Below are 26,275 nucleotides of genomic sequence, written 5' to 3' on the forward strand. Positions count from 1 at the left end.
GATCCATTGATGAGACACTGAGAGCTATACTGTGAGGTACCTATTAGCGAGGGGCATTTGTGGCATAATTCCACATATTCTTGCTGAATATTTGGGTAATGCAGCATGATTACACTACATGAAATTATCTGAGTTATGTCAACCCCTTCTTTTGAGGTTCACTATAACTAGTAGTTTGACTTATTGTTACTGATGACTGATACTTAAGTGTGGATGGAGATATTGTAGCCTTGTTTTGCTTTTTTAGTGTGAGTTTGGTTCTGTTGGAATTTGTTTAACATCCAGTCCCTGGTGCCTCAAAATAAACAAGCGCTAAATGATAAGTCTGAATAGTTATGTGGCTACACATGTGCAAATAGGAAAACGTACCGACCAAATAAATGGAACTGTAAACTGTATATATATCTTAAGCAGCGAAATTTATTGTGTTACAGATTACAATGGTGAGAAACAAAGCCAAAGCATGATTTAGGATACAAAGCAAAGAAATTGGTGTGCATGTGTTAGCTAATTTCTGAACAATAATAACATTCTTGTCCATGGACAGCCTATGGGAAGTCTATGTCATATTTAGCTCACACCCAAAGTACAATGTGTAACTCCTAACTAACACATTAGATCTGCAGAGGTCTTGATCTGGGACCCATCTACTACGCAGGGACATGTTTTCAAGCAGGGGGGTTTTAAATCATGAATTCTTGGAGAAAGCAAGGCATGGAATTCAGAGGTACTTTGAGTTCAAAGGTCAGAATATGGGAGTCTCCAATGAGTCCAAGAAAAACAGCAAACAATGCGCATGCATAAACTTTAAAGCACATGTGGATCTAGCAGCAGTTTAATTCTCGAGTAGTGTATTTTTCACACCTTATAGTTCATGGATCGAGATATTGAACAGTGCTTTGATTTCAAGGCAGATGCATTTGTCATGACCTTGAGTTCACTCACAAAGGTATCTGACATTGCAGTGCACATAAGTGAGCTAGCATTGCTTGATATCTCATGGTTGATACATTTCTAAAGAATGGCATATGAGGCAACATTTCAAATCAATGGGCAGCATGTATCTAGAGCAACACATGTGAAATATCAAATGTAAGATGCCCATTGGAATGAAAACATCTTCCACCCACTGACTGCAATTGATTATTGTCTAAGCAAAGCTTAAGGAGGTAAACTTGAGTTAAACAGAATATGCTGGCCCGCTCAGGCGAAGAAAGATATTTCTAGAAATCAATTGCGTTTGCCCCTGCATTTACATCCTCCTTGATGCGTTTCTTTTCGGCTTCTGTGAGGGATGGGATGGCTTCACCCAGCTGGCAATTGATTTCCTTAACTCTTGCCTCAATACTCATGTCAAACTCTTCTTTTTTGGCAATCACCAAGGCTTGGATTGAATTTTGAGCCTCTTCACAACCACTTTGTAGCTTCTCACGCTCAATCTTGAACTGTGGGTCTGTGGGAGACATGGTGATCAGTCTTCCTAAAGAGCTCACACGGTCCATCAGGTAGCGTTGGGAAACCTCGCAGTAGGTAGAAGAGATCATGTTGACTAACTGGGAGACACTGCTGCATGAAAATGCTCGGTTGTACATCAGGTCCCTCACAAAGGCATCAGTGGAATAGTTGGGAATGCTCTGCACTGATCTGGTAGACTGCACTAACTCACTGACATTTTTATCTAAGCAGGATTCGATGAGGTTGGATATCATCTGGAAGAAGAGGATCATTTTCTCCCACTGCTTTTTCACTCTCCCTAGGCAATCTAGGCCTTTAATGAGCATCTTTTTGGCTGTCTCAAAATCAATCTCCTTCAGTGAATAGCTTTTCATTTCAACCAGGATCGTTGTTAGTTCCTTATTTTCTTTTTGGACCTTCTCGAAGGATTCCTTGTACATTTCCTGAGTATTTTTTAATTGAATTGTGGCTTGTTCTACTCGTGTCTGTGCTATTTGTGCAGAGTGAGTGCCTATGCTGACAGGGCCTTGGGTGTTGGCTGCATTTGGTGGATTTGGCTTCAAGGGTTGAGCATTAGTCTCTATTTTACAATATGAATCAACTTTTATTGCCCTGCTAATTAATGAGTTTATCCTTTGAACAATTGCTTGCTGGAAACTCTCATCTGGTGTCTTAGCCAGTGCAACTCTTCCCAAGTCTTCACATATTTCAATAACAGATTGTAGAACATTATCCATTTGTGTTTGTGCTTTACACTCAGCTTCTTCCGCTATCTCCTTTTTCAATCTCATTGACAGATCTTTTGGATAGTTTGTTGTCACTGTATTATCTTTCTCATTATAAACCATCTTCATGTTAATGGTTTTCCCATTACTGTCTATGACTTTCTGAAGGCCGTCGGTGATAGCTGTCATCTGATTGGACTTGGTGCAGATTGTCTTAGTCGCCTGATTGGACTTGACATCACTTCTGTAAACAGAACCCACCTTCCCACCAGCAGGAATATCTGTGCCAAGCTTCCTGCTTATCATTGTGTTTGCAGAGGAAGTCAGTGTGTCAAGAATGCCACCCACAAAATTAGCCGCCATGGTTTCCCACACAGAGGGCACCTTCTTCAGAGCATCCTTGTAGGCATCTGCAGCATCCTTAAGTTGTGTCTCAGTCATCTTCCTGTACTCTTCTGCCATTTTCACAGCATCCTTTGCAGATGCTTCTCTAATGGTTAGCTGTTCCAGGGCGACCTTCACATCGTCCAAGTTCTTCTCGTAGCCCCTCTTGGAGTTCACACAAGCTTCAAGCACCTCGTGGATTAAGAGAATGGTGTTATTGAAACTTGTCTCTACAGCCTGAGCCAAGGATGTGCAATCCCTGGAAGTCCTTAGAATAGAGCTTAGGCGCTGTGGGAGCATGGCATCAACAGTGGCAGTGGGCTGGAACAGAATTGTGACTAATTCTTTAATGTCACGTGGCAAGCCACCTGTGAGGAGCCTGATCTGATCCATGTTTTTGTTTGCTGTGTTGAAGGAATTCCAGGCTTTGTTGGAAATCTGCATTAGGGTGGCAGAAAAGGACTCTGGATATTGCATGTACTTGAAACCACTTGCTGGTGGATTCAGGTTGATAGAGAAGTCCCCACTGGCTGATGAAATGGCTGCCAGCTCTCCCAGGATAGCGATGGAGAGGGGTCCGGGAATTATGAACTCTTCCCAGTTAGCGTATGGTTTCATCATCAGCTCAGCTTCTGCCCTCACATCCTGGGCGCTGGTGACACTCTTCACTGCTTCTTTGAGATTAGCAGCTGATGATTTACAGTCAGCTTCCCTCTTACGCCCTGGAGAGAACAGTTTCAGAATAAAATGTTATGAATAAAGTTATGGGAAGGAGAGATTTTAAGTGCTAACAATAACAATCTGGAGGGAATATATGCTCAGTTGGAGGGGTGAACACATTAATTCTGATATGTAACCCCAATATCTGTAACCTTTAACTCCCGCTGCTCTGGTAATCTCTCTCACAAAACCAGGCTTCACATTAGGGCAGCCAGAGCAAGGCCCAGCTTCTGATTTCTAAAGATCCTCATTTGGGATAAATCTAACCATTTCTGTCAATTCTGTGGTAGCAAGAAGCCACGGGCGTTTGGGAGATACACATATGTCTTTAACATAACATAACTATCTAGAGTGATCCATTAGTCTTACATGAAATAATGGAGAAGCAGAGTGTGCAATCTTTTCCTGATAACTCAAGGGCCCATCCTGTCCAGTGGCTGCTCTCTCTTTGACTCCTTATTACATGATTGTGCATGACATGACTAAAACACAGGACTACTGGAAAAAGTAAGAGTAAACTAGTCACACCTTATTCTAGCAGTGAAGGGGAGATGCTGCTTCTAGGGAATTGTAAACTATGAAGTCATTATAGTGTCAAAGAGAGTTAAATGTACGTGTAGACATGGCCATACTAAGAGTAAACAGATACAAAGTAGAATAGGAAAAACTACCAGTCCATACAGGCATACTAGATATAGAAATACCACATATCATAAACATGCATGGAAAGCGTAGACATACTGATCCCAATTTCCAAATCCATTTACAACTCGCAAAAAAGATTTAGGAGCATACTGTCATGATTTGCAGTTCACTGAATTCACACAATTTGATGTTGCATACATCTTATTCTTTTCTTTCGATATTTCCCAATGATGGTGCAAATGTTTTGCAGGATTGGGGAGTGAGAGGTTCAAGGCTTGGTCAATATTGAAAGTTTATTATTGTCCATATATATATAAGATTGTGACCAATGCCAGCTCTCCTCTGACCCTTTTCAATCCTAACATTGGTTGGAGATTTTCTCTTTTCAGAGGTGAGAATAAATGTCCTTCCAGGATGAGAAGGATATAGAAACACCACAATAATTTATGGGGTGGCAGGTAAGAGATTTCCTAAGGCAAAAACATAAAGAAAACTATGACATTGCATAAAGGAGTTGACTTTTGTCTTGGGCTAGTTGTACACTGTTTACAAATACTCCATTGAAAATGACAACTAACAGGAGCAAATAGAAAACCAAACATGTTCACCTCAATCATACCTGGAACCTGCAAAGGGCCCCAGGTCATCTAGTTAAACGAATTGTGAGCTTAAGAAGGAAGAAAATATTTCCATGTGCCATGGTGTAATTCTCTGAGTGTAGATTTACAAGTCTTTTCATGAAGCAAATCGTCTATATATTCGGATTATACCAAAGTAAATGTTAACACAGCACCTAGTGACATCAAACATGGACATAGTACATATGTACCTAGTGATACTAGAAATATGCATGCTACATATGTACCAAGTGACACCACACATGGACGTGCTACCCACTTACCTGGTGATATCAGCCATGGACATACTACACATGTACCTGGTGAAATCATACATGGACATACTACACATGTACCTCTGATACCATCCATGGATATTCTTCACATGTACCTGGTGGTACCAGACATGGACATAGTACACATGCACCTGGTGGTATCAGACATGGACATACTACAGATTTACTTGGTAATACTAGACCTGGGCATAATACACATGTACCTGGTGATACCAGACATGGAAATACTACATATGTACCTAGTGATACCAGAAATAGAAATGCTACATATGTACCTAGTGAAACCAGATATGCACATAATGCACATGTACCTAGAGATACCAGACATGGACATAAGACACATGCACCTGCTGGTATCATACATGGAAATACTACATATGTACCTAGGGATGGAAAACATGGATATACTACACATTTACCCATTGATACCAGACATAGTGCAGGATACTCCTCACACAATATATTTCAGAGCATTCGAGGATAATACTAGATCTGACACACATTAATAAGAAATACATCAGCTTCAGCAGCACCCCAAATGTAGGGATTGAAACTTTGTTATATCACAAACAATGCAATATAGGCTCCCATAATGATATGTCCAGAAAACGGGCTGGTATTTCCTCACACCCAAAGTAACTGATAAATGTGTGACAGTAACTCAGATGGTGATAAAAATGCAGTCTGTAATTGTGAGAAATCAGGAACTGTTTACAGTGTACCCCCACTTTTTGCCCCCCATTTTGACTACTAGGTGCTGGATTTCTGACTCTGATTGAGCCCTGGGCTCCACACAGCCGACCCAGGGCATGTACTCTGTGAAAAAAGTACATGGTAATTTGGTATAATAACAATTGCCAATTACAGACCCCTGTAAGTCTCTAGTATAAAATAAGACAAGGGGGATTTAATCATTCAATAAGTCCTTAGTATATGATAGGTCAGGAAGGTTTAGAGGGCCGGTAGAATTCCTGAACTGGAGTGGGCACTTCTGTGGTGCCAGCTTGCATTTTAAAAGCCAGCCCTGCCTTGCAGGCTGCTTTTAATTTGTAGTTATATGCAAATAAGGCTTAGGATATCAAGGTACTTCCAAAGTATTAATCTACCTTACTGTTACGTATGTGTCACCCCTAAGGTCTCTCCTAGGTGCCCCTAGGGATACGGTGCCTTGTAACTTTACACAAGGACATTATACAATATGCTTCAAAGGCCCTGGTGAGGGATAACAACTGCCAAATTTGCTTTTCCACATTTTAGTGAATGGTTCAATAGGCTAACATTGTAATATTTTACCTAAGTACAAATATTGAAAAAGTATAGTTCAAGGTATCACATTAATCGTCAAGATATATCCAGCAATTTGCCATTGTTAGACTTCTAATAACAGTACGAGAAAATGTTATTAATCGTTCTTTTCTGTGAGCCAAAATCCAGCCTTTCAGCTGCTCTCTCCTGGTTGGCCAGCCTCTGCCCAGGCTGACCAGGCAGCTCTAATGAGGTGTGAAAAGCCCTGCTACACAGACAATGGGTTTCCTGTGGGCAAAGAAGAGCAAACTACAGAGCAGATGGCAGGAAGGGGGTGAGGGCTAGAAAGAATGACCCCCACATAATGCCAACCCACCCACACAGGAACCCTGTAATTTGATTAGGGTGAGGTGTGGAAGTAGAGCTTTTAGAAAAAATAACAACACCAGTAGTTTGGGTAAGCCAGATCCAGCTCCTCTGATGAGAGGCTTTCCCCATTTGGGATTTTGAGAGAATAGTGCTTTCTGGGACAAGAATATGCCACACTATGGAGGAAGTGGTCATATACCTGGCTGGTACCATGTGACCCATTGGTCAGCCCCTCACCTCTTGATGCCCAGGAAAACTGGATAAATATAGAATAGTTCCATAGCACATAGGATCAGCTGCTAGGAGAAGAAGGAATGCCCTCCTAGATTCTGTAACGGCACCACAAGTGTTTCAACTCTGAAGACCGCACCTGCTGCACAATCTGGAACTATAGCCTTTGCCCTGCCTCAAGAAGGATACATCAGTGAACTCACTGCAAGCAACAGGTTAACAGAGCCCACCTGCATCATCTCCACCAAGAGTTCCCATCCTGTAGTGCGACCAGTGGACTTTCACAGATTTGTCCAGGTGCATTGTGGGAACTGTAGTTCACACGTCCAAATGTCCACATAGGAGATTCCAGATCCTTAGATTGGTATTCTGGATACTTTGAACCATCAAGGAGTCCGTCTGGAAGAAGGTTAGGAAGTATGGAGCAAACTTTGTAAAATGCTCAATAAGCTGAGCAGGTGCATTGTGTTAGTTGCGGTCCCAGACACCAAGAGGGAAACCAGATCCTCTGAACCCTGGGCTGATGCTGTGGACCACTTTCCTGCATCAAGAAACATTTCTGGAAGTAAGTGTAAACTTTAGACTTTGTCCTTGTCCTGCTCCACCGTTTTTAACCCTTTTCCAGACCCTAAGAGGAAAACCAGAGCCTCTGAACCCTTGGCTGGTGCTGTGGACAACTTTCTTGCATCAAGAAACATTTCTGGAAGTAAGTGTAAACTTTAGACTTTGTCCTAGTTCTGCTCCACCTTTTTTAACGCTTTGAGTGCTATTTGCTTCTAAGCGCTTGTTTTAATTTCAATCTTTTAAAATTCATATCTATGGGTCCTTACATTTGATTTTTGGTCATTTTGGTTTCTATTCACTCATAAAAATATACCCTATTTTTATAAACTGGTGTTGTTTTTTCATTGTGTCTTACCTTTTAAGCGCATTGGTGTTTCCAAATGTTTTACAAATCTGTCTCCTAAGTTACGCCTTCCTGATCTTTCCATTTATCAAGGGTTGAGCAAGGTAATCATATATTGAGACCTAGACTGACCCTCTTATTGTTTTTGTGGCCCCATTTCTAGTGGCAAGTCAGCACTTATTACCGCTAATAACCAACTTTCCAGCAATAATTAATAGGAACCTTAGAGTCCATTAAGAAATAAGGAGTCAATAATTCCGGGTTGGATTTTGCTGGTAATTCCTCATTTTTAAGTGGTACTCCAGCGGATCTTATAATTCTATTGGTATCTGTTGTTTTCAACCCTAACAAAATTAAGGGGAAACTTGTACAACAGACACCCTCCATGAAAAGGGAGGAAACATTAACAGTTATAAAATAATGAGTATACTTTGAAAGACATTTTATTCTCCACAATGGAAATAGTAAAGAATATTAAATGAAGTTGTGTTTGTGGGCCCTTTCTATATATTGCGATCAATGAGGTTGTTTGAGACTACAGGTCGAGTTTCATCACTGCTGTGAATGCGAGATTATGAATACCAGGGCTACTTTGTGTCTACAAAGTCTCTTAAGTCAAATGTTGCCTTCTTGCAAGTAAAGAACTTGTATTGTATATGTTCAAATGTTTTAGCGCTGAAATATAATAAACAATGGTTTTGTGCATTCCTAGATATTGATTATTTTCCCAAAGGGCAGCACCCTGGTAATTATGTAAAGAAATGTAATAAAAATGTTGAAGTGTTTTGTTATTGGTGTGGTGTTATAGGGTAGGAAATAAATACATTTATGTTTTAAGATGCGTCACTTTGTAAATACCGCGCAACGGGGTTCAAGATTCTCGTTAGAATTACGTCAAGAAAATGATGCACCAGTGGCAATAAACTGTCAGAAGGAGCTCAGGAATACAATCCCTGTCTTTTCACCTATGATGGCGCACAATGGCTGCCATGGGCGAAAACACAGGCACGCTTGCACTATGATGCACAGATGACTGTGCTGCGGAGATGATTGATGTTGTGGCTCCAGCTCGTCTCGAGATGAATGCAGGTGTGTCTGGACTAGAGTAGGGGAAGAGTGAACTAGTTGGCCTTCTCAAAGTGTTTCTCCTTGATGGGTGCCAGGGTGTTGGTGCAGCAAGACATCCATTGGTGGAGGTTGTGCACTGTGGTGTTGGTGTCTGTAAGCATTGGCAGAGTGGTGGTGCTGAGGTATTTGACCAGAAGCTCTTCTATGGCCTTGATCCAGCTGCGACATGGAGGGGAATCGATGGTGGTGGTGTACGGTTAGCATGGTGAAGGCATGATGTATACAATGATGGACGGTCCAGGAGAGTTTTGTGGTGTGGCTCTAGTTGAATGTTCCCGCTGGCAGAGGAGACAGGGTCTAGCGTGTGTCTGGCTATGTGGGCTGGTGTGGTGACTAGCTGCTTGAGTCTGATGTTGGCGAGGTTCTCCGGGAGGGTGTTTGTGTTCTGGTCCCTCAGGTTGTCCAGGTGAAAGTTGAAGTCTCCAATTAGGATGTTATCAGTGGATCTGAGAACCTGGGGTATGATGAGGTCTACAGCAGCATCAGTGAATGGGTGTCAGGCCAGGGGGGCTGTAAATGAGGGTACTTGCTGAGGGTGGTATTGGGCCTTGTCCAGATATGGAAAGTGAAAATGTTCCATGGTTTGCATTGACCCATTAGAGAGCGTGGTCAGTTGGAGTGTGCTTTTGTAGATGATGGCAATGCCTCATCCTGGGCGGTCAGAATGGTCCTTGTGGGTGATGTTGTAGCTGACTGCGATTACAATGTTGGTGTCTGATCTGGAGCAAAGGTTCACCCAGATTTCTGTGGCATGTTTTTGGAGGGATCATGCATTGAGGAGGATCAAGTTCAGCCCGGTCGAGTGAGCTGTAGGCCGGCTGGGCAGCAAGAGGCCCTGGTGTGTTGATGTGGCAGAAGGTGTTTTTCTGTTTTGGCAGGCCAGTGGTGCAACGGTATTTATTAGTGATGCTAGAAGGCAGGTAGCGTGGTGTCCAGGGTTGAGGGTGAGGAGGGTGCCTGGCACTGCACGTGGTCCATGCACAGACAGCACAGATGAGCTTGCCTTTGGCACACATTTGGCGCACCAGTAGCACACCCGCTGCACATGGCTGCACAGTGGCTGCCATTAAGTAGTGTTGTGTGGGAGCCAGACAGCTGGGAAACGGCAAACACTGGAAAGGACACTGGAGGGGGTGGGGCTAGGGGCATCGCAACATCATAGAGGCAGGAGAGATGGAAAAGGAATTGTACAAAAGCACATGAAATACAAAGCCAAACAAAGTAAGTAAAAAAATACAAAGCCAAAGGTAGAAAGCAATGGAGAAGACCTGAAAGAGGGACAGGGACAGCAGAAAAGAGGGACAGGAGGGCAGTCAAGCAGCAGAGCAGTGATGCTCTACCACTGGACCATCAATGATGAGGTGCAAGCAGGAGCTTCCAGGAGGAGGAGGGCCTCGAACACCTGACCTTTGGGTCAGAGGAACCGGCAGCAGCAGATGGGGACAGCAGCAGCTACCAGACGGCACTGCCCTGTGGGAAAGGAGTGGTCCACTAAGGGATAGTCCCCTGTACAACAAAGAGCTCACTACCAGGGACAGAGGAAAGGCAGCACCTCCCGGTTTCCTCTTCTAATCGAACTGTAGCAACCAGATTCCTTTTTCCAAAGTTCCCTAGTGAGTAACGACAGATCGCGCGGCATACCAATGGGCCTGAGCCCAATTTGGCCCTTATGTCTTTGGCACCCGATGCCAACAATGGCCGAACTCAGCAACTTGCTCCAGTTAGTGGAGTACCACACCAGTATTGTGTGGTGTCCTGGCAATGGGCATCCTCCACAGCGCACGGATTGCTCAGGGCACAGTGAGCGCCACGCACCAGTGCTAGGCCTGGGCCCGACAAGACCCCGCAGGTCTCCTTTGCTCCCTATCCCATCTTCTCCTCACCTGGACATCGACACCGGCGCTCAATCCACGTGTTCTCTCTGAATCTGTGACTCAGCCAGCAGGAGCTTCAGCCATGTGGGATTTCACAAGCCTGGGTATAGTAGTCACCAATAGGCACACAGGGGAACCTCTTGATGCAGGTGATGCAATAGGGCACCCTTAGAAGTAAATTTGCAGTGCTCATGCCTCACCCTCTACAGCGTCTGGCAGCATCACATCCTCCGGTCTGTGGTGAAGAGAGGTGCGGCACACCATTGGCAATCTCCTTCGTGCATCCCAGTGTAGTGGTGGCGGGTGTTATGCGATGCGATGCAGACCTCCCTACGTTGGTGCGCAGGAGCACCTCTACCAATCACAGCTCCACGGGCACCAGGTGGTCTTCTCACACAGGTTAGAAACTTGTCTCCAAGCAACCTGCCAGATAAGCGCGATCGCCTTTGCCTCAATGTCTACCGCCAAGGCCCAAGGCTTGGTCCCGACATGGCCTGCTTCCACCCTCAGTCCGCAGTAATTACACAGCACTTCCACCTCCCACTCTGGTTCTCAGACGAAGGCCCAGCGAGGCCTCTGGGCTTCTAGGCTTCGGCTGCCATGGTGTCACAAGAAAATAACTATGTAGAGTGATGCATTATTGGCTTCCCACAGCGACATATATGGAGCCCTGAATCTGCATTTTGTCTTCACCTGGGACTCTAGCTGGTATTCCTGGCTGTTTGGGGTATTGGGGAGGGGGGTTGTTTACCAGTAATGAAATTGGCCCTTTCTGCTACATTCTGCATTCAATTGTTTTTATTTTATTTTTTTCATTGATGGTGGACTTATAGGCTATGTTTGCCCCTAGAGGCAGAAAAGGGACGTTGGGCTGACTAACGTGGTTTTTTTAACCTCAAATTGGCCTTTCGTCACTTTTCTCTTGCTAGCGGCAAAAATGTTATTGCCTTGCTGCTAGTGTTAGGGGCAATTTTAGCTGTGGGTAGCTGATACTATCGCCCTGTAGCAACGTATTGTACATACGTCGGTAACCGGGTAATAGTTTTCAATGAGATGCAGTGTTATGAAAATTGCGGCTAACTAACGCTAAGTTAGCATCAATTCTTGTAAATATTACCCTTAGTGTGCACAAACCACTCCTCGCCTGAGCCACCAGCCCCGCTCGCACTAACCCTGCCTCAATCCTACCAAAAATAAAATGATAATAATTATTTTATTATCATTTCTTTTTTCCTTTTTTCCCCACTGAGAGCAGCGGGGCGATACTCGTCCACCTTAGCGGAGGAGCCACCTCTGAAAGTGAAAGAATCCCATATTTACAATCTGCACCATGGGACAGTAACGCCGATATAATGTATATAATGGTAAAACACGTTTACAACACAACTTTATTTCTGCATACTTTCACTCCGCATACCATTACAACTAAACAACCATCACTCCGCAATACTTTTATGACGAATACCATTACATCTTTTATGCTTTTACCACGCATGCTTTTACAACGAAATTCATTGTAAAAGCATGAATGGTAAAAGTATATGTTTTTAATATTTAAGTTTAAGGTGAGTATATGTTTTTTTGGGGGGGGTGTTGGGGTGTATGTTTTAGGGGTTTAGGGGTATATTAAGGGTGGGATTGGGTTATGGGGTGCACAGTGTATGGTATTTGTAATTTATAGGGTTGGTTTTAGGGTGCTTGGGTATTTTTAGGGTTAATGGAGTAGGTTTGGGGTATAAGGGTTTTTATTGGAGTTCAGGGTGGGTTTTTGGTTATGGGGTTCAGGGGTACTTTTAGGGTTCAGGAATATGTTTTGGGTTTTGGGGTAAAGGGGTACTTTAAGGGTTGAGTTATAGGTTTGGGTTTTGGGGTACAGGGGTATTTTAGGGTTCAGGGCTAGGTTTGGGATTTGGGGTACAGGGGTATTTTTGGGGTACAGGGGTATTTTTAGGGTACAGGGGTATTTTTAGGGTTCAGGGCTAGGTTTGGGTTTTGGGGTACAGGGGGATTTTAGGGTTCAGGGCTAGGTTTGGGATTTGGGGTACAGGGGTATTTTTGGGGTACAGGAGTATTTTTAGGGTACAGGGGTATTTTTAGGGTTCAGGGCTAGGTTTGGGTTTTGGGGTACAGGGGGATTTTAGGGTTCAGGGCTAGGTTTGGGTTTTGGGGTACAGGGGTATTTTTGGGGTACAGGGCTAGGTTTGGCTTTTGGGGTATATATATATATATATATTACCTACTGGCGGTCGCCAGTAGGTATATATAGTTAGGATTTTTTCCCTATGGGATTTCTGAAAATTCTATGCCTAATAACTTTTGCGTTTGTGGACGGAATTGGCTGAAATTTTCAGGAAAATGGCACATTTTGTTTCTGAGCAGCCCTTGAAAATTTGGGGGGGTTTTGTGGAGGGGGGGCCGAGAAAAAAGGGGGGTCCCAAAACGCGTTTTCCCCATGTTAATTTCCATAGGGCGGTTGGACTCACTTTTAGCTCGAACGGCTGAATGGATTTTCACGAAACTTGGCAAAATTGTAGGGACTGTTAGCCCGATGTGCCTTTGCTAGGTCTCAATATATGTGCTTCAGTGGATTTTGAGAAATTAACGTTTAAATCAAGATATATATCTGTAACAGCGCTCCGGTTCGCGTACTTTTCGCTTATCGGAACTTTGCGCACGGAAAGCTGATTGGCTCTTCGGTGTCTGTCAACATTCTAAACAGTCCGGTGCAGCCGCCATCTTGTCTCTCGGTAGGATCGAGAGACAAGAGGAGGCCAAAACAAAGAGGGAAATTTCAATAAGGGGGCATAGTAGATCCTCCCTGACCCCCTAGGTTTTATGTGGTGTTTTTAAAAGGGCCCAGCAGGGTCCAAAAAAATATATATATTTTTTTTTTCGCGATGAGCGTCTAGTACGCGAACCGGAAAGCGTTCTGGGCAGCGTACTATAAGGATAATAGAATGATACACTTTTCAAAGACTGTATGTTAATTGTTTGTTTTTTTTTCTTTTTTTTTGTTGTCTTTATTTTTAAAGTTATTTTTGTTATTTTCATTGTTTTTCATACTTTATTAAATTTTCTAACATTTCATTGTCAGAAATGTCATAATTTATTATAGGGTGTAATTGTTTTTCATTTTCAAGCAAGTTGTCTACTGCTTGAACACATTGTAGAAGTTCGTGGTCTCTACTGTCATCCATAAAGTCATCAAGTTTGTCTTGGCTGCTCTCCTTCTGTTGATTCGAAAATGAAATTTGTTGTTCGCCTTCCATTTTGCCTGAAATTTTGAATAAGAAAATATATATTAGTAGAGATAGGGCACTGTTGGGATTAATTAAGATAGGGCACTGTTGGGATTAATTTTAGATAGTCATTTTTTATCAGTGAATTTATCTTTTGGCAGTGTATAGTATCAGAGTGGAAATAGGACTATAAAAAAGTGTATGTGATTTAACCAAGACAAGCCTAACTCCATTCATAACTATAACAGAGAAGTCTATCTAAATACATTAGTACTACAGAGGGATAGTGTATATGTAGCAGAAAAATTCTATTATATTAAGTTATAGTGCACAATATATTTCGTTTTTAAAAATTATATCTTACCTTCACAAAGAAGTTGAAGTTTTTGGAAGCTATTAAAAGGTGTTGTACAACAAGAAGTAGTAGTCAAAATGGCTGTGTTTTCTTCTCTTCGGTGATATATATTCAAGTATATAACCAATCAAATGTCAGGTAATAAAAGTAGAAAATGAAAGTAACATTTTCATTGGTTGTCAATTCGAACAGTTCAGATGTGTTTTGTAAAGTAATTTACCTCACGGTATTTGGAGAGGTCTAAAGGCTAAATGGCTAAATGAAATTTCAATCAAATTTGTGAGAATGAAAGGGATTGTTATGTAGTATGAGGTAATTTATATTTGGTGAGAGTGTCTCTAGTCATTTTTCTGTAAATTACTTTCCCGCCTTTTTTTGGACCGCTTTCCGGATAGCGGTCCGGTCCGCGTACTTGGAGCGTAACGGGAGTCCACCATTTTGTGTTTCGGTCGAATCAAGGTATAAAATGGAGGGTAAATAATGTTCTGAATGGGTAGAAGGGGGCATCGTACAAGTATTTTGCTCCCCTACGTTTTCTGAGGGTGGCTGAGGAGGACTATATTTGCGAAGAAAAAACTTTTTTTGTGAAATTTTGCGCGGTTAGCTTTCAGTTCGCGTACCGGATAGCGCTCTTTAAGCGTAGTTTGTTGAAAATTACAGAAAAAAAGCTAGAAAAAAAATAATAAAAGTGTGTGATCAGATGAAGGGTAGCTCTGAGAAGAGCTTTTGGGTTTATGGTACATTTAGGTACTTATAAGTAGGTACCAATGCACATTCTTAAATTCAGAATGAAAATTCTGTTGCCCTCATCTGAGAAGTGAACTCCATCTCCTCTGTAGATATCTTGCATGTAGTAACGCAAGTTATTGTTGTACAGGGAACCCATTCCATGGTCTCTCATGTAAGCTGAAACAGATTTGTTTACATGCTTCCTCGCTTTCTCAATTTGTGGACAAAATTGGTTGGACCACCTCCATTTCTGTCTTTGGCATATATTGGAATATACCAAGGCAGTTTGAGGAAAAAGTGCCATTAATTGCTCAAAGGTGTCCTTTAAAAGCATTTCCAGACCTACCCCTGTCAAAGTGCCCAAATCATTACCACCACAGTGCACTATTAACAGGTCAAGTTTTGGCAAATGCATAAAGGTTTTCACCAATGGTATCAATTGGTGACATTTTAATCCTCTTTGGCCCAACCACTTAATTTCCACATCTTGTAAATTGAGGTTAGGTAAATTTCTGTTCTCAGCATACCTTTGAGCCCAGTGGATGTAACTATGTCCAACAATCCAGACGTTAAACATGGTGGCTGAAGGTTGTTCTGTAGTCCGATGAAGTGTGGTAATGAAAGGGCAGTTGAAACAGTAGGAGTTTCTAAAGAAAAAAAACTGTGGATTTACAATGCTAATGATTCATTAGCAGTGATTGGTGCATTTCCATTTCTGAAAACAGAATGTTAGGGTGCATGGATGTGTTCTTTGAAAGATGTAATTTGAATGGTCAAGGAAGAAACATTTAATGAAAGATTGCACTGGATACGCAGGTGCACTGAGAGTTCAGAGTTCAATTGAAACATTGTTGTGTGAATTTGCAAACATGAGAGGTCTTCCAGGAGGTGGTTGCTATGGATACAAGGCAGACAGGGCAGAGGGGGGAAGGGTTTTGATTTGAAAAAAGTGAGGGAAGAGGTATGATTGGCTGATATGAGAGATATGTGAAAAGAATATCTGTATTTCTGTGCTTTCAATAGCTGCAGCCTTTGGAGTGCATCCTTTTTCTTCTGCTGAAGACAATTTGGTGTATTTCTGAGACTGTTTTCAAAACTCAAAAAATATTTGCTAAGGTGAGAAAAGATTTATTTAATTTAGATAGAGAATAGTATGATTTAAGGAGAAAATGATGAAGAAAGCTGTGTTTTTAAAATGTGGTTTTGTCTCTAGTGATATACAAATAGAATTTGTTTCTTTGAGAAATTGTAATTGCATATTTTAAAAACGATTTCAGAAATCAATTTCATTTCTGGATATGTACTGCTAGAGCTTCATAGGTTGTTTTGAGCCATATTTATAACGTATTTGAGTGTCTAAGATGTTATGTTTTCCTTTTAAAATGTAAAGCGTTCCTCTTGGGGAAGTGTCTTGTAAATACGCTCCCACTTGTGCTTGGCAAATTTGGATTTTGATTATGGGAGTTACCTAGCCATGTTAATAGTGTCCCAAAAATGGTGCTAGTGAATTGCAGGAAACACTTTCATGTGTCTCAAGAACATTTTTAGTCATTTCTCCATGAATGCAGGTATACAATTGATTTATTTGCTGTGTTTAAAAACGAATTTTGAAATCAATTACATTTCAGGATATGTACTGTTAGAGCTTCATAGGTTGTTTGGGGTCATATTTAGAAGGCATCAGCGACGGCTCGTGGAGGGAGTTACGGTGAGGCAGGAGGGTGGGGAGGGGGAGGGGCAGGGCGGAGGTTGCTAAAAACCGGCATATGGATGATAGCAGGTAAGTAAACAATTTAATTAATAAAACGAATTTCGTAGCTCGCACTGCATTGCATTTTGCGATGCAAGGCGCACTACGAAATTCGTTTTATTAATTAAATTGTTTACTTACCTGCAATCATCCATATGCCGGTTTTTAGCAACCTCCACCCTGCCCCTCCCCCTCCCCACCCTCCTGCCCCACCGTAACTCCCTCCACGAGCCGTCGCTGGAAGGCATTTTAGTGTCTTTGATGTTATTTTTCCCTTTTGAAATGGAAAGCGTTCCTCATGGGGCCCTGAGCAGTTCTTAGCCATGTTATTTAATAGGAAGTGGATAACATGGCTAAGAGCATTTGCTGGAAAGTGCATGAATATCGCTGACTTTTCAACGATATTCATGCATTGTGGCCGATGTGCGGCGATAATTTTTGTCTCTAAACAATTAAAACGAAGCACAAAATGGCGAATTCCCGTTTCGCTACCAGTTTGCGGCCCAGTTCGCGGCCCGGGAAACGCTTCTACCGTGAAAAATAATTTTTTTTTTATTTTCCCCACGGGACCCTTTAATAACCCCAACAACAATCCTAGGGGGTCAAGAGGGGGATACCTTGCCCCCTTTCATTAAATTCCCCATTCGTTTTTCACCTCTTCTTCTCTCTCGATGCTACCGAGAGACAAGATGGCGGCCGCTCCGGACTGTCACGCAGCAAAAAATAATTAGTACGGCATTAAGTTTTAGATGACTGTTATTTATTTACTGTTTGGTAATAGTGGTTAATAACATTTTATATTATATTTTTCCACAGATTCAACTGCAGATTCTTTCATAGTTTGGAAAATGCCTTCCAAAAGTCGAATACGAAAGGCTAGAAAACGTCAAAGACAGCAGGATGATGTTTTATTGCAGCAGTCCTCTTCCCCAAATACTTGTCAAAACACCAAGAAAGGTCCGGGTAAGAGCACGAAATCATTCTTAAGAAATATTTGTCATAGAAAAAGAATTTCTCCAAAAAATGTTTCAGTCCTCAAAAAGAAAAGCAATTTAAATGGAAAGGAGAGACCCATCAAAAATGTTACTGGTAGAGGAAGAGATAACTCTGTGCATGATAGTAGAAGGAAACAACAGTTTAGGGACATTCGACATCGAATGTTCCGTAATAGGATAATAGTTAATTTAATGAAAAATATTAAGAAATGCAAACAGAAAGCGGCATTTTATAAGAAGAAGAAAAATGTAGAGAAAATTATTGATCATGCTTTTGAAATTAAGCGAAAGTTGTTTATTTTGGTAATCAATAGAATTAGGAAACTAAGCAAGGTAATTTCTGATTTCAAAACTAAAAGTAGATGGAAGAGAGTAGTAAATCGTACTAACTTTTGTGAAGTTTTTTCCGGAGAATGGATGCATAGTTCAAGTTCTGAGGCATTTTTTAATGAGGAGACTTATTTTCAGGATAATGATTTGGTGCATGCAGTTGACATCAGTGGTCGAGCTTATGAAGTGAAGGATGGTTGTCCAGTTGAAAAAGAACAACTTGTGACAACAGAGACAGAAGAGGCGCTAAGTGATGAGGTTTTAGGAAGACGTCCTAAGGCTCCTGTGTACATTTGGAAGTGTAGTTCTATTTGTAGTGTGCGACAGGTTTCCATCAATTTGCTTTGTGATTTTATACGGACATTTAATAAGAAAAGTTTGAAGCAGAAAATGAAGTTGTTGCAAGATTTAGATCCTTGCAGAGTGAGACAAATGACAGGTTTGCGTGGTCATTCACTGGCTTGTCTTTCCAGGAGAGTATGCCAGAGTGTTTTTCATCATTTCAGGATGCTAGCAGTGCATCATAATAAAGTGAGAAAATTAGTGAGAATGTTGTATTATGCTAAGAGTCCAGCAATTATGCTTAAACAATTATGTGCTGCTCTTTTGCATGGTTCTGAAATAGATGTGAAGAATATTTGTGAAGAAATTGAGTTTTGTTACTTTGGTAGTAAAGATGAGAATGTTCAAATTGACCCTGAAGTAGAGGGTAATGTGGAAGATAATGTACAGGTTTCCAGTACAGATAATTTTCAGAAGGAAATTGCCACGTTTCAGATGAAATCAAGTGAGAGGCCTAATTTCACTTGTGTATGTTGTCGACGCACTTATTATAAGAATCAGACTAAGGTAGTGGATTTATATGCAAAAAGTGAAAGGGAAAATAATAGTGAATGGAAGGATTTAGCCACATACTTGATGGTAGAAAATTATTTTGATTTGGGATCGGATCAACGTGTGTGTACTTATTGTTGTAATAAATTAAACCAAAACCAGATGCCTGCTAGGGCAGTTCATAATAATCTGGAATTGGTTGAGATTCCTTCTGAATTGAAGGATTTAAATACTTATGAATCTATTTTGATTCAAAGTATCCATCCCTTTCAGGCTATTGTAAGAATGGAGCCAAAGACAGGGAAGTTGCCTCCAGCAGATTTACAGAGAGGATTAAAGGGAAGAGTTGTTTATTTGCCTCTAGATTTGAATAAAAACATTAACACAATTGGAATAGAAAAAGTGGAAGAGGAACCTCTGGTTATCTTGGTTAATGGGGTTCCGACAAAGAATAAGAAAATATGGCAAGATTTAGTGGATGTTAGGAAAGTCAAAAAGGCAACAGTGTATTTGAAGAAAAATAATAAGTACTATAAGAATGTATATGTTGCAGAAGAGGAAGTAAGTGATGAAGAGGATAGCGATTTGTGTGCAGGCCAAATTGAGAAAGTAGAGGCCTCTAAAAGTGAAGAAATATATGAACATTATAGTGTTCATCCTTTGCATTCCAAGGAAGTCATGGGGAATGCTATTGAGTTGTTTCAAATGAAACAAGCCAAAGGGAGTCCCATTAGTGTTTGGGAGGAAAGTTTGGAAGCTCGGTGTTTCCCACAGCTATTTCCCACAGGTCAAGGAGGAAGATATGATGAGCGACCTCGTGAAATTCCTGCGTCTGAATACCGGACTTTACGATTGTATGCAGAAGATCCTAGGTTTCGGCAATGCATTCCCTATTTGTTTCATCTCCTGTTTGAAAGCGATCTGTCTGGACTGTCATATGCAGTGAACCACATCTTAAAAAGTGGTATACAGATGCGAAACATCTCGGCAAGTGACTTTATGCATAAAGTCAATGTCCAAGACAGTATTTTGGATTCTCACTTAATTAATCTCATGGCGTGTCAGCGTGGTACTAATGAGTACTGGTACCGTCGTCATGGTGATTTAAAATGTATGCTGAGGAACTTAGGAACTCCGACATGGTTCCTCACTCTGAGCTGTGCCGAGTATGGCTGGGAAGACTTACTTGAATTTCTACGAGAGGCAAATGGAAATATTGAAAACATTGAATTCAAGACACCTGGAGAACTGTGTTCTTTGGATCCTGTGAATGTATGCAGGTACTTCAATCATAGATTTGAAGCTATGATGTCTTTCATCACAAATAAAAAGAATCCACCTCTTGGAGAGGTGTTGGATTTCTTCTGGAGAAAGGAGTACCAAGCAAGAGGTGCCCCTCATATACATATGTTGCTGTGGATCAAGGATGCACCTAAATTTGGAACAGATCCGGATGATTTAGTGATGAATTTCATCGAACAGTATTCTACGTGTGCTGTTCCAAACGCAACGGAGAAGAAAAGTCTAAGAGAACAAGTTCTACGTTTCCAAAGCCATCGTTGTGGAAAGTACTGTCGTCGTAAATTCAGAAACAAGGACAAGTTCTACACCAAATGTCGTTTCAACTTTCCACGGCCGGTGATTTCTAAAGGAAGAGTGAACAGTTTGATGTCTTCGCTGCGACATAATGTGACGAGGAAGTCACCCAAGAATACATACAATTTGAAAAGGAACGAAGAGTCCAAGTACATCAATGACTACAACCCAGTGATTTTGTCCATGTGGAATGCTAACATGGATATACAGTTTGTGGCTGACAACTGTATGGCTGTGGCTCGGTATGTGACATCTTACATCACCAAAAAAGAAAAGACCGAACTGAAGGATATGTGGGAGGACATTTCCCATGAAAAGAGCCTCAGCAAGAAGTTGTACAGTTTCAGTCTGAAGATGTTGTCGCATCGAGAAATCGGAGCTTACGAATGTTCTTACCGGTTGTCTTCAGCAAGTCTCTATGCCAAATCCAGGAGTCTCGTTTGGGCGAGTCTTGGTCTTGCTGCAACGCGAAATCGAGTTCTAAAACCTGTCCGGGAAATTGAGTATTTGGCAGAAAAGGAACCAAACAGTACCGACATTTTGAAGACCAACATGTTGGATACATATTATCCAAATCGAAGCAGTCACCTTGAGAATGTTTGTCTATATGAGGTTCTCCAAAATTATATATTCAAGAGGAACATCAAAGAAGATATTGAGAAAGGAGTGTATGCTGTAATTGGAAGTGAGGGCTGCCTGGTCAAGCAAAGAAAATGCCAATTAGTAAACCATCGAAAATTGAGTGGTGAATCTCCAGAAAAAAAGGAGTTTTTTTATTTAGCACTTTTGCAACTTTTCAAGCCTTGGCGTGCAGAAGAGGAACTGCTTGGAGATTTCCTCTGTTACGAAGACTCTTTCAATGCAGCCAAGGAGTCCATAGAATGTCCTGCTTTTTCTAAATATCAAGAAATGCTAACTTTGGAAATTGAGCAGGAAGCAACGATTGCAGCCGAGATTGCCAGAGACAGTTCTCAGGACAGTCAGAGTTCTGTTTCATTGAGTCAAGATCCACTTGGAGGACCTATTATCGAAAATGAAGCTGCCACTGCTATGAATGAAGTGGAAAGAGCCATGGCACATGCTCAGGAGGATTCAGTTAACTTAGAAGACTTGGAAAAACAACTCAACGTTGAGCAGAGGAAAATATATGATAAAGTTACCACGGAAATTGAGCACGGATTAAGTCATGAGAAGAACAAGTGCTCCTGTACATCGTTGAAGCCTGTCCGACTGTACGTGAGTGGAGAAGCGGGAACTGGAAAAAGTTTCCTCATTAAAGCAATCTCTTGTTATTTGCAGGAAAGGACTGAGTCATCGCTGTCTTGTGTTGTCACCGCTCCTACTGGACTGGCAGCACATAACATTAAAGGTATTACTTTGCATCGTCTACTGATGCTGCCGGTGGAGCATGACAACAAATTACAATACAACAAGTTATCTGGAGATGCTTGCTGTGAAGTTTCTAGAGTCTTGAGGAAAATGAAACTACTTATCATTGACGAAGTAAGCATGGTTTCCAATGTCATGCTTGCCTTTGTGCATTTGAGAATGCAAGAAGTACTTAAAACTGAATATGATGTGTTATTTGGTGGGAAACACATCATTGTTTTCGGAGATCTTCTGCAGCTGACACCAGTAAAAGGTCAACCTGTGTTCAAAATACTCACGCATGAAGATACCAGGAAGTGCCTAGGGAGCATTGGCAACGTCAATATATGGTTAAACTTCAATTATGCAGAACTGCATCAAAATATGCGTCAGGCAAAGGATGAAGATTACAAGAATATTCTACAAGATATTAGAATTGGAAAAGTGACCGAGCATGGGAAAGAAGCTTTAAATGCACGATTACTGTCAAATTTATATCCCAAACAAGAGATTGTGCCTGAGAATATTTTTCAGAAAATTACTGAGAAGAAATCCGGGATATGTCTCATGCCAACTCTTGCAGAATGTGCCATCTTCAACAACAAAATGTTGAATTTAGAAAAGCAAGAGATTGTGAAACTTGAAGCTATCGACAAATTAGAGCATATGGGATCAACAATTATTTTGTCAGACAATTTGAAATCAAAATTGGATTCATTAGAGAAGACTATATCTAAGACAGCGGGTTTTGAAAAGACTCTGAATGTGTGTTTAAATTGCCGAATCATTTTGAGAAGGAATTTACATGTAGAAAGAGGTCTGGTAAATGGATCAATGGGTAATGTTGTTGATTTTGAGAAATACAGAAATAGAGATGGAATAGAATTTTTAAAAATTAAATTTGATGGCATTGAGGAAGTACAGCAAATTGGTCGTTGTTCTGCTAGGTTTTTGCTTGTTAAAGATTTATATGTTCGCCGTAAACAGTTTCCTGTTTGCTTGGCATATGCGGTGACAATCCATAAATCGCAAGGTTTAAGTGTAGACTGTGCATTGGTGAATATTGGCAGTTCTGTGTTCAAGGAGGGTATGGCATATGTGGCATTGTCACGAGTTAGAACTTTATCGGGATTGTACTTGATTGACTGTGATGTCACAAACATTTGTGCAGATCTAGATTGTGTTAAGGAATACAATAGGTTAAGAAGAGAGTATGCGCCACATTTGCCTCAATATCCTTTGTTTGAGAAACGTGTGGTAGGCCGGAAACGTAGAAATAGCATTAATAGTAGGGAGGTTGTTGCAAAAAGACTAAAAGTCAATGAACCGAAAATTGTTAGCAGAAAGAAAGTGGATTCTGTTGAAGATGTTGTCGGTTTTCAATTTGAAAACAGTTCTGGTGTCAACTGCTATGCAAATGTAGTGGTTAATGTTCTCTTTTCACTAGAGAGTTTAAAAGAACAGATTCTGTTGAATTCTGAACAAATTTTATGCTCTTTGTTGAATTCTGTTTTTGAGAAATGTAGCACTGATCGAACAAAAGTAGAAAGTGTGTCTGAACTTCGTTATCTGTTAGATGAATGTTCAGGTCAAACAGACTTCTCTGAAAATAATCAGCAAGATTGTCAGGAGTTTTTAATGTATATGCTTGATGTATTGCAAGTTGAGGGTGTAGATGTAGATCACCTGTTTGGGCTTTCTTATCAATGGCAGCATGACTGCGAGAACTGTATGATATCAAGTACTACTAGTGTAGACTCAGAAAGATTTATATATTTAACTTTGCCAGACAGTAAATCAGTCTCCTTTAATAAGCTAGTAAATGCAGCGGATCACAACATGGAGTGTAGCCAATGTAAATGTGATATGATGTCAACATTATTTATACGTAGATATGGCCAGTATGTCATTTTAATGATCCAACGTTGTAGGCCTGATGGATCAAAATTGTCAACTTTAATAAAAAATTTTGTGGCTTCTCAGCTGTCAATATCAGGGAGGACTTTTGTTACTGTAGCAATTATCTATCACGATGGTCCATCAACAACATCAGGACATTATACAGCTTACTTAAAGTCTGGAAACGGGTGGTCATTCTGTAATGATTCCGTTGTAACGTTCAAAAAAAAATTGCCGTTTGACCTTAAAAATTCTTACCTGGTGTTTTTAAAACCAAAATTTTAAGTAGAGGGAATGTAAGTCTGCAATGCTGTCTAGATTAAAAATCCAACTATATAAACCTAATGCAAGTAAGTCTGCTTCATAGTAAGCAGTATCAGTGTCATAGGAAAAGGATAACATGAGTGACAAAGAAGAGTAAGTTATTAGTAGTCCAGGATTGTGAAAATAATCTCAAATATTTCATTTTTGAAAGTTGCGAAAATAGAAAATGTCGGGATTTGATTGGAAGAATAACAAGACTTGCGAATCGCGGCAACATGATTTGGCCTAGTGGAAACATGTGATATAATGAGAGAAGTCTTTTTTTCTATGTAGCATATTTTACGTATCGATGGAGGTTTTCTTTCAGAAAGTGGCGGGCTGAAAATATTTGTAGCACAACAGAGTGGATGCTGTTCATAGGAGATCGTTCGACGTCATTGAAAGTAAGTTAATTTTAAGGAGTTTTGAAATCAGATTTCGAAGGTTGTATGGGTTTTTTAAACACAGTCATTTTGATTGTGTTTTTTTTTTCCCGCTGTTACATGATGAATACCTTCAAGTCACTGATTTAAGTGAAATTTGATACATTCTGAGAACAGCAAAAATAAACCATTTAACATGTATAATTAATGTTATGCTTTTTGAAATTTTGATATATATTTAGAAATGTGAGGTAGATATGGAGAAGCAGAGTCTTCTGTAAGTGTCAATTTTAATGCTTACAGTGCTGTACTTCTAGGTATTGTTTTTTTTTAAAAAAAAGAATTAGGCCTCACCTCAAAGAAAGCTCTTGAAAGCACACATCTTATTTGCATCCTAAAACAATCATTTAAAATGTTTCACACAATTTTATGATGGCTTTACATCTTTTTTGCGCTGTTATTGCATCACTATTGTGAGACATAAGCAATGCAAAAGAAGCATCATGTTTCAAAATAGGCCTCATTTCATCAGCATGAAGATACTGTTTTTTTAAAATAAATATCTTTAGGATTGTGTAGGGGTCATAGGGAAGTAGAGGTTTCTGTAAATGTCAAAGTTGTTTAAAAACTGTTTCTTCTTGAACCTTTTCCCTTCTTTTTTCTAATTTTTAAATACATGTTTTAATATTTTTGGAAATGTTTGTTCTCTCTTTTACAGATTGAATGTATGAAAAATTTGCTTGAAAAGTTAACATGAATTATAAGGTAAATGTTTTCTACTTTTTTAACCTACATTCCACTGCTGATGATGTCACTGACTATGTTATGATTGATGTAATAAATGGGCATGTTTTATTGCAATGGTAGGTCTTCACATCTATTATCTCGTCTGTATTCTTCAACAAGCATAAATTTGATATGCAACCCAGAGTACGGTTCACCTTAAACAAACTTTTAGAGAGGACACACCTTATCGTCACCCTCACTCAATCATTTAATCTATCACATTTAACATCTATTAGTTCTACTGCTTCATTTCTTTAATCTTTACTTTCCTGTGTTTGCTACTTCTCTCCTTCCTTTCTCTATTACTTAATTTTTCTATTCCTTCCAGTATTTTTCTCAGTCCCTGTCTTCTCATACTTCTTCATTATTATTCACTAATTCTGTCTCTATTAATGTTACTGTTTATGAATGATCTCCAAAAATTTTAAAAACAAGAACAGTAAGTATAAGGATAGGAAAAGACATTTATGTTACAAGAAAGACAACTATAGGAAGTAAACAGAAAAAACTGTTACTCGCAATCCACTGCTGATGATCTCACTGACCATGTAAAAAATTATGTAATATATGACATGATCAGAAGTGAATTGCGGGTAACAGTATCTTTTCTTTACTCCCTATATCTGTCTTTTTTTGTAACATAACTGTCTGTTTCCTTTCCTTATACTTACTGTTCCTTTTTTTAAAAAAAAATTTTTGGTACGCTCAAAGTACGCGTACCGGAGTGCGAACTAGTAGCGAACTAATAGAAATAGAGCTTGGCAGAGGTCAAATAATTCTACCAATTTTTTTAATAATGGGGAGGTAGTTCTGAAAAGAACTGTTTTTTTTTGTTTTTGTTGTTTTAAATTTTTTTTATTAGTTTTCTGAACATTTTTTATATTTTTTTGTTTTTTTCTGAACATTTTGTATTTTTTTTTATTTTTTGGGGGGGAGGGGGGAAACAAAAATGATTCATCGAAGACGGCTCAACAGGAGCAACAAAAAAAAAAGAATTTACTTTTTGGGGCGTTTTGGGCACACATGATTGGTGATGGCTCTCATTATCAGGGTAATGCTACTTTCGCGGTAGCAAAGTGTCTGGTTGCACCGCACACAGACTTGCTTCACTT

The 26,275-nt window shown here is 40.3% G+C and overlaps 1 protein-coding gene across 1 annotated transcript in view; it reads right to left on the reverse strand.

The window, feature by feature from the left end:
- Positions 1–1,106: 1,106 nt before the first annotated feature.
- Positions 1,107–26,275, reverse strand: part of LOC147726083 (uncharacterized) — a 45,070-nt gene continuing 19,901 nt past the window's right edge. The window contains exon 3 of the mRNA XM_086960199.1: positions 1,107–3,286. Coding sequence (XP_086816325.1) covers positions 1,224–3,286 — 2,063 coding nt within the window. The 3' untranslated portion in view covers positions 1,107–1,223. The remainder of the gene's footprint in view (positions 3,287–26,275) is intronic.

The sequence above is a fragment of the Lissotriton vulgaris genome, chromosome 3_1 (genome assembly GCF_964263255.1).
Source record: "Lissotriton vulgaris chromosome 3_1, aLisVul1.2, whole genome shotgun sequence".
In the NCBI taxonomy this organism is placed as follows: Eukaryota; Metazoa; Chordata; class Amphibia; order Caudata; family Salamandridae; genus Lissotriton; species Lissotriton vulgaris.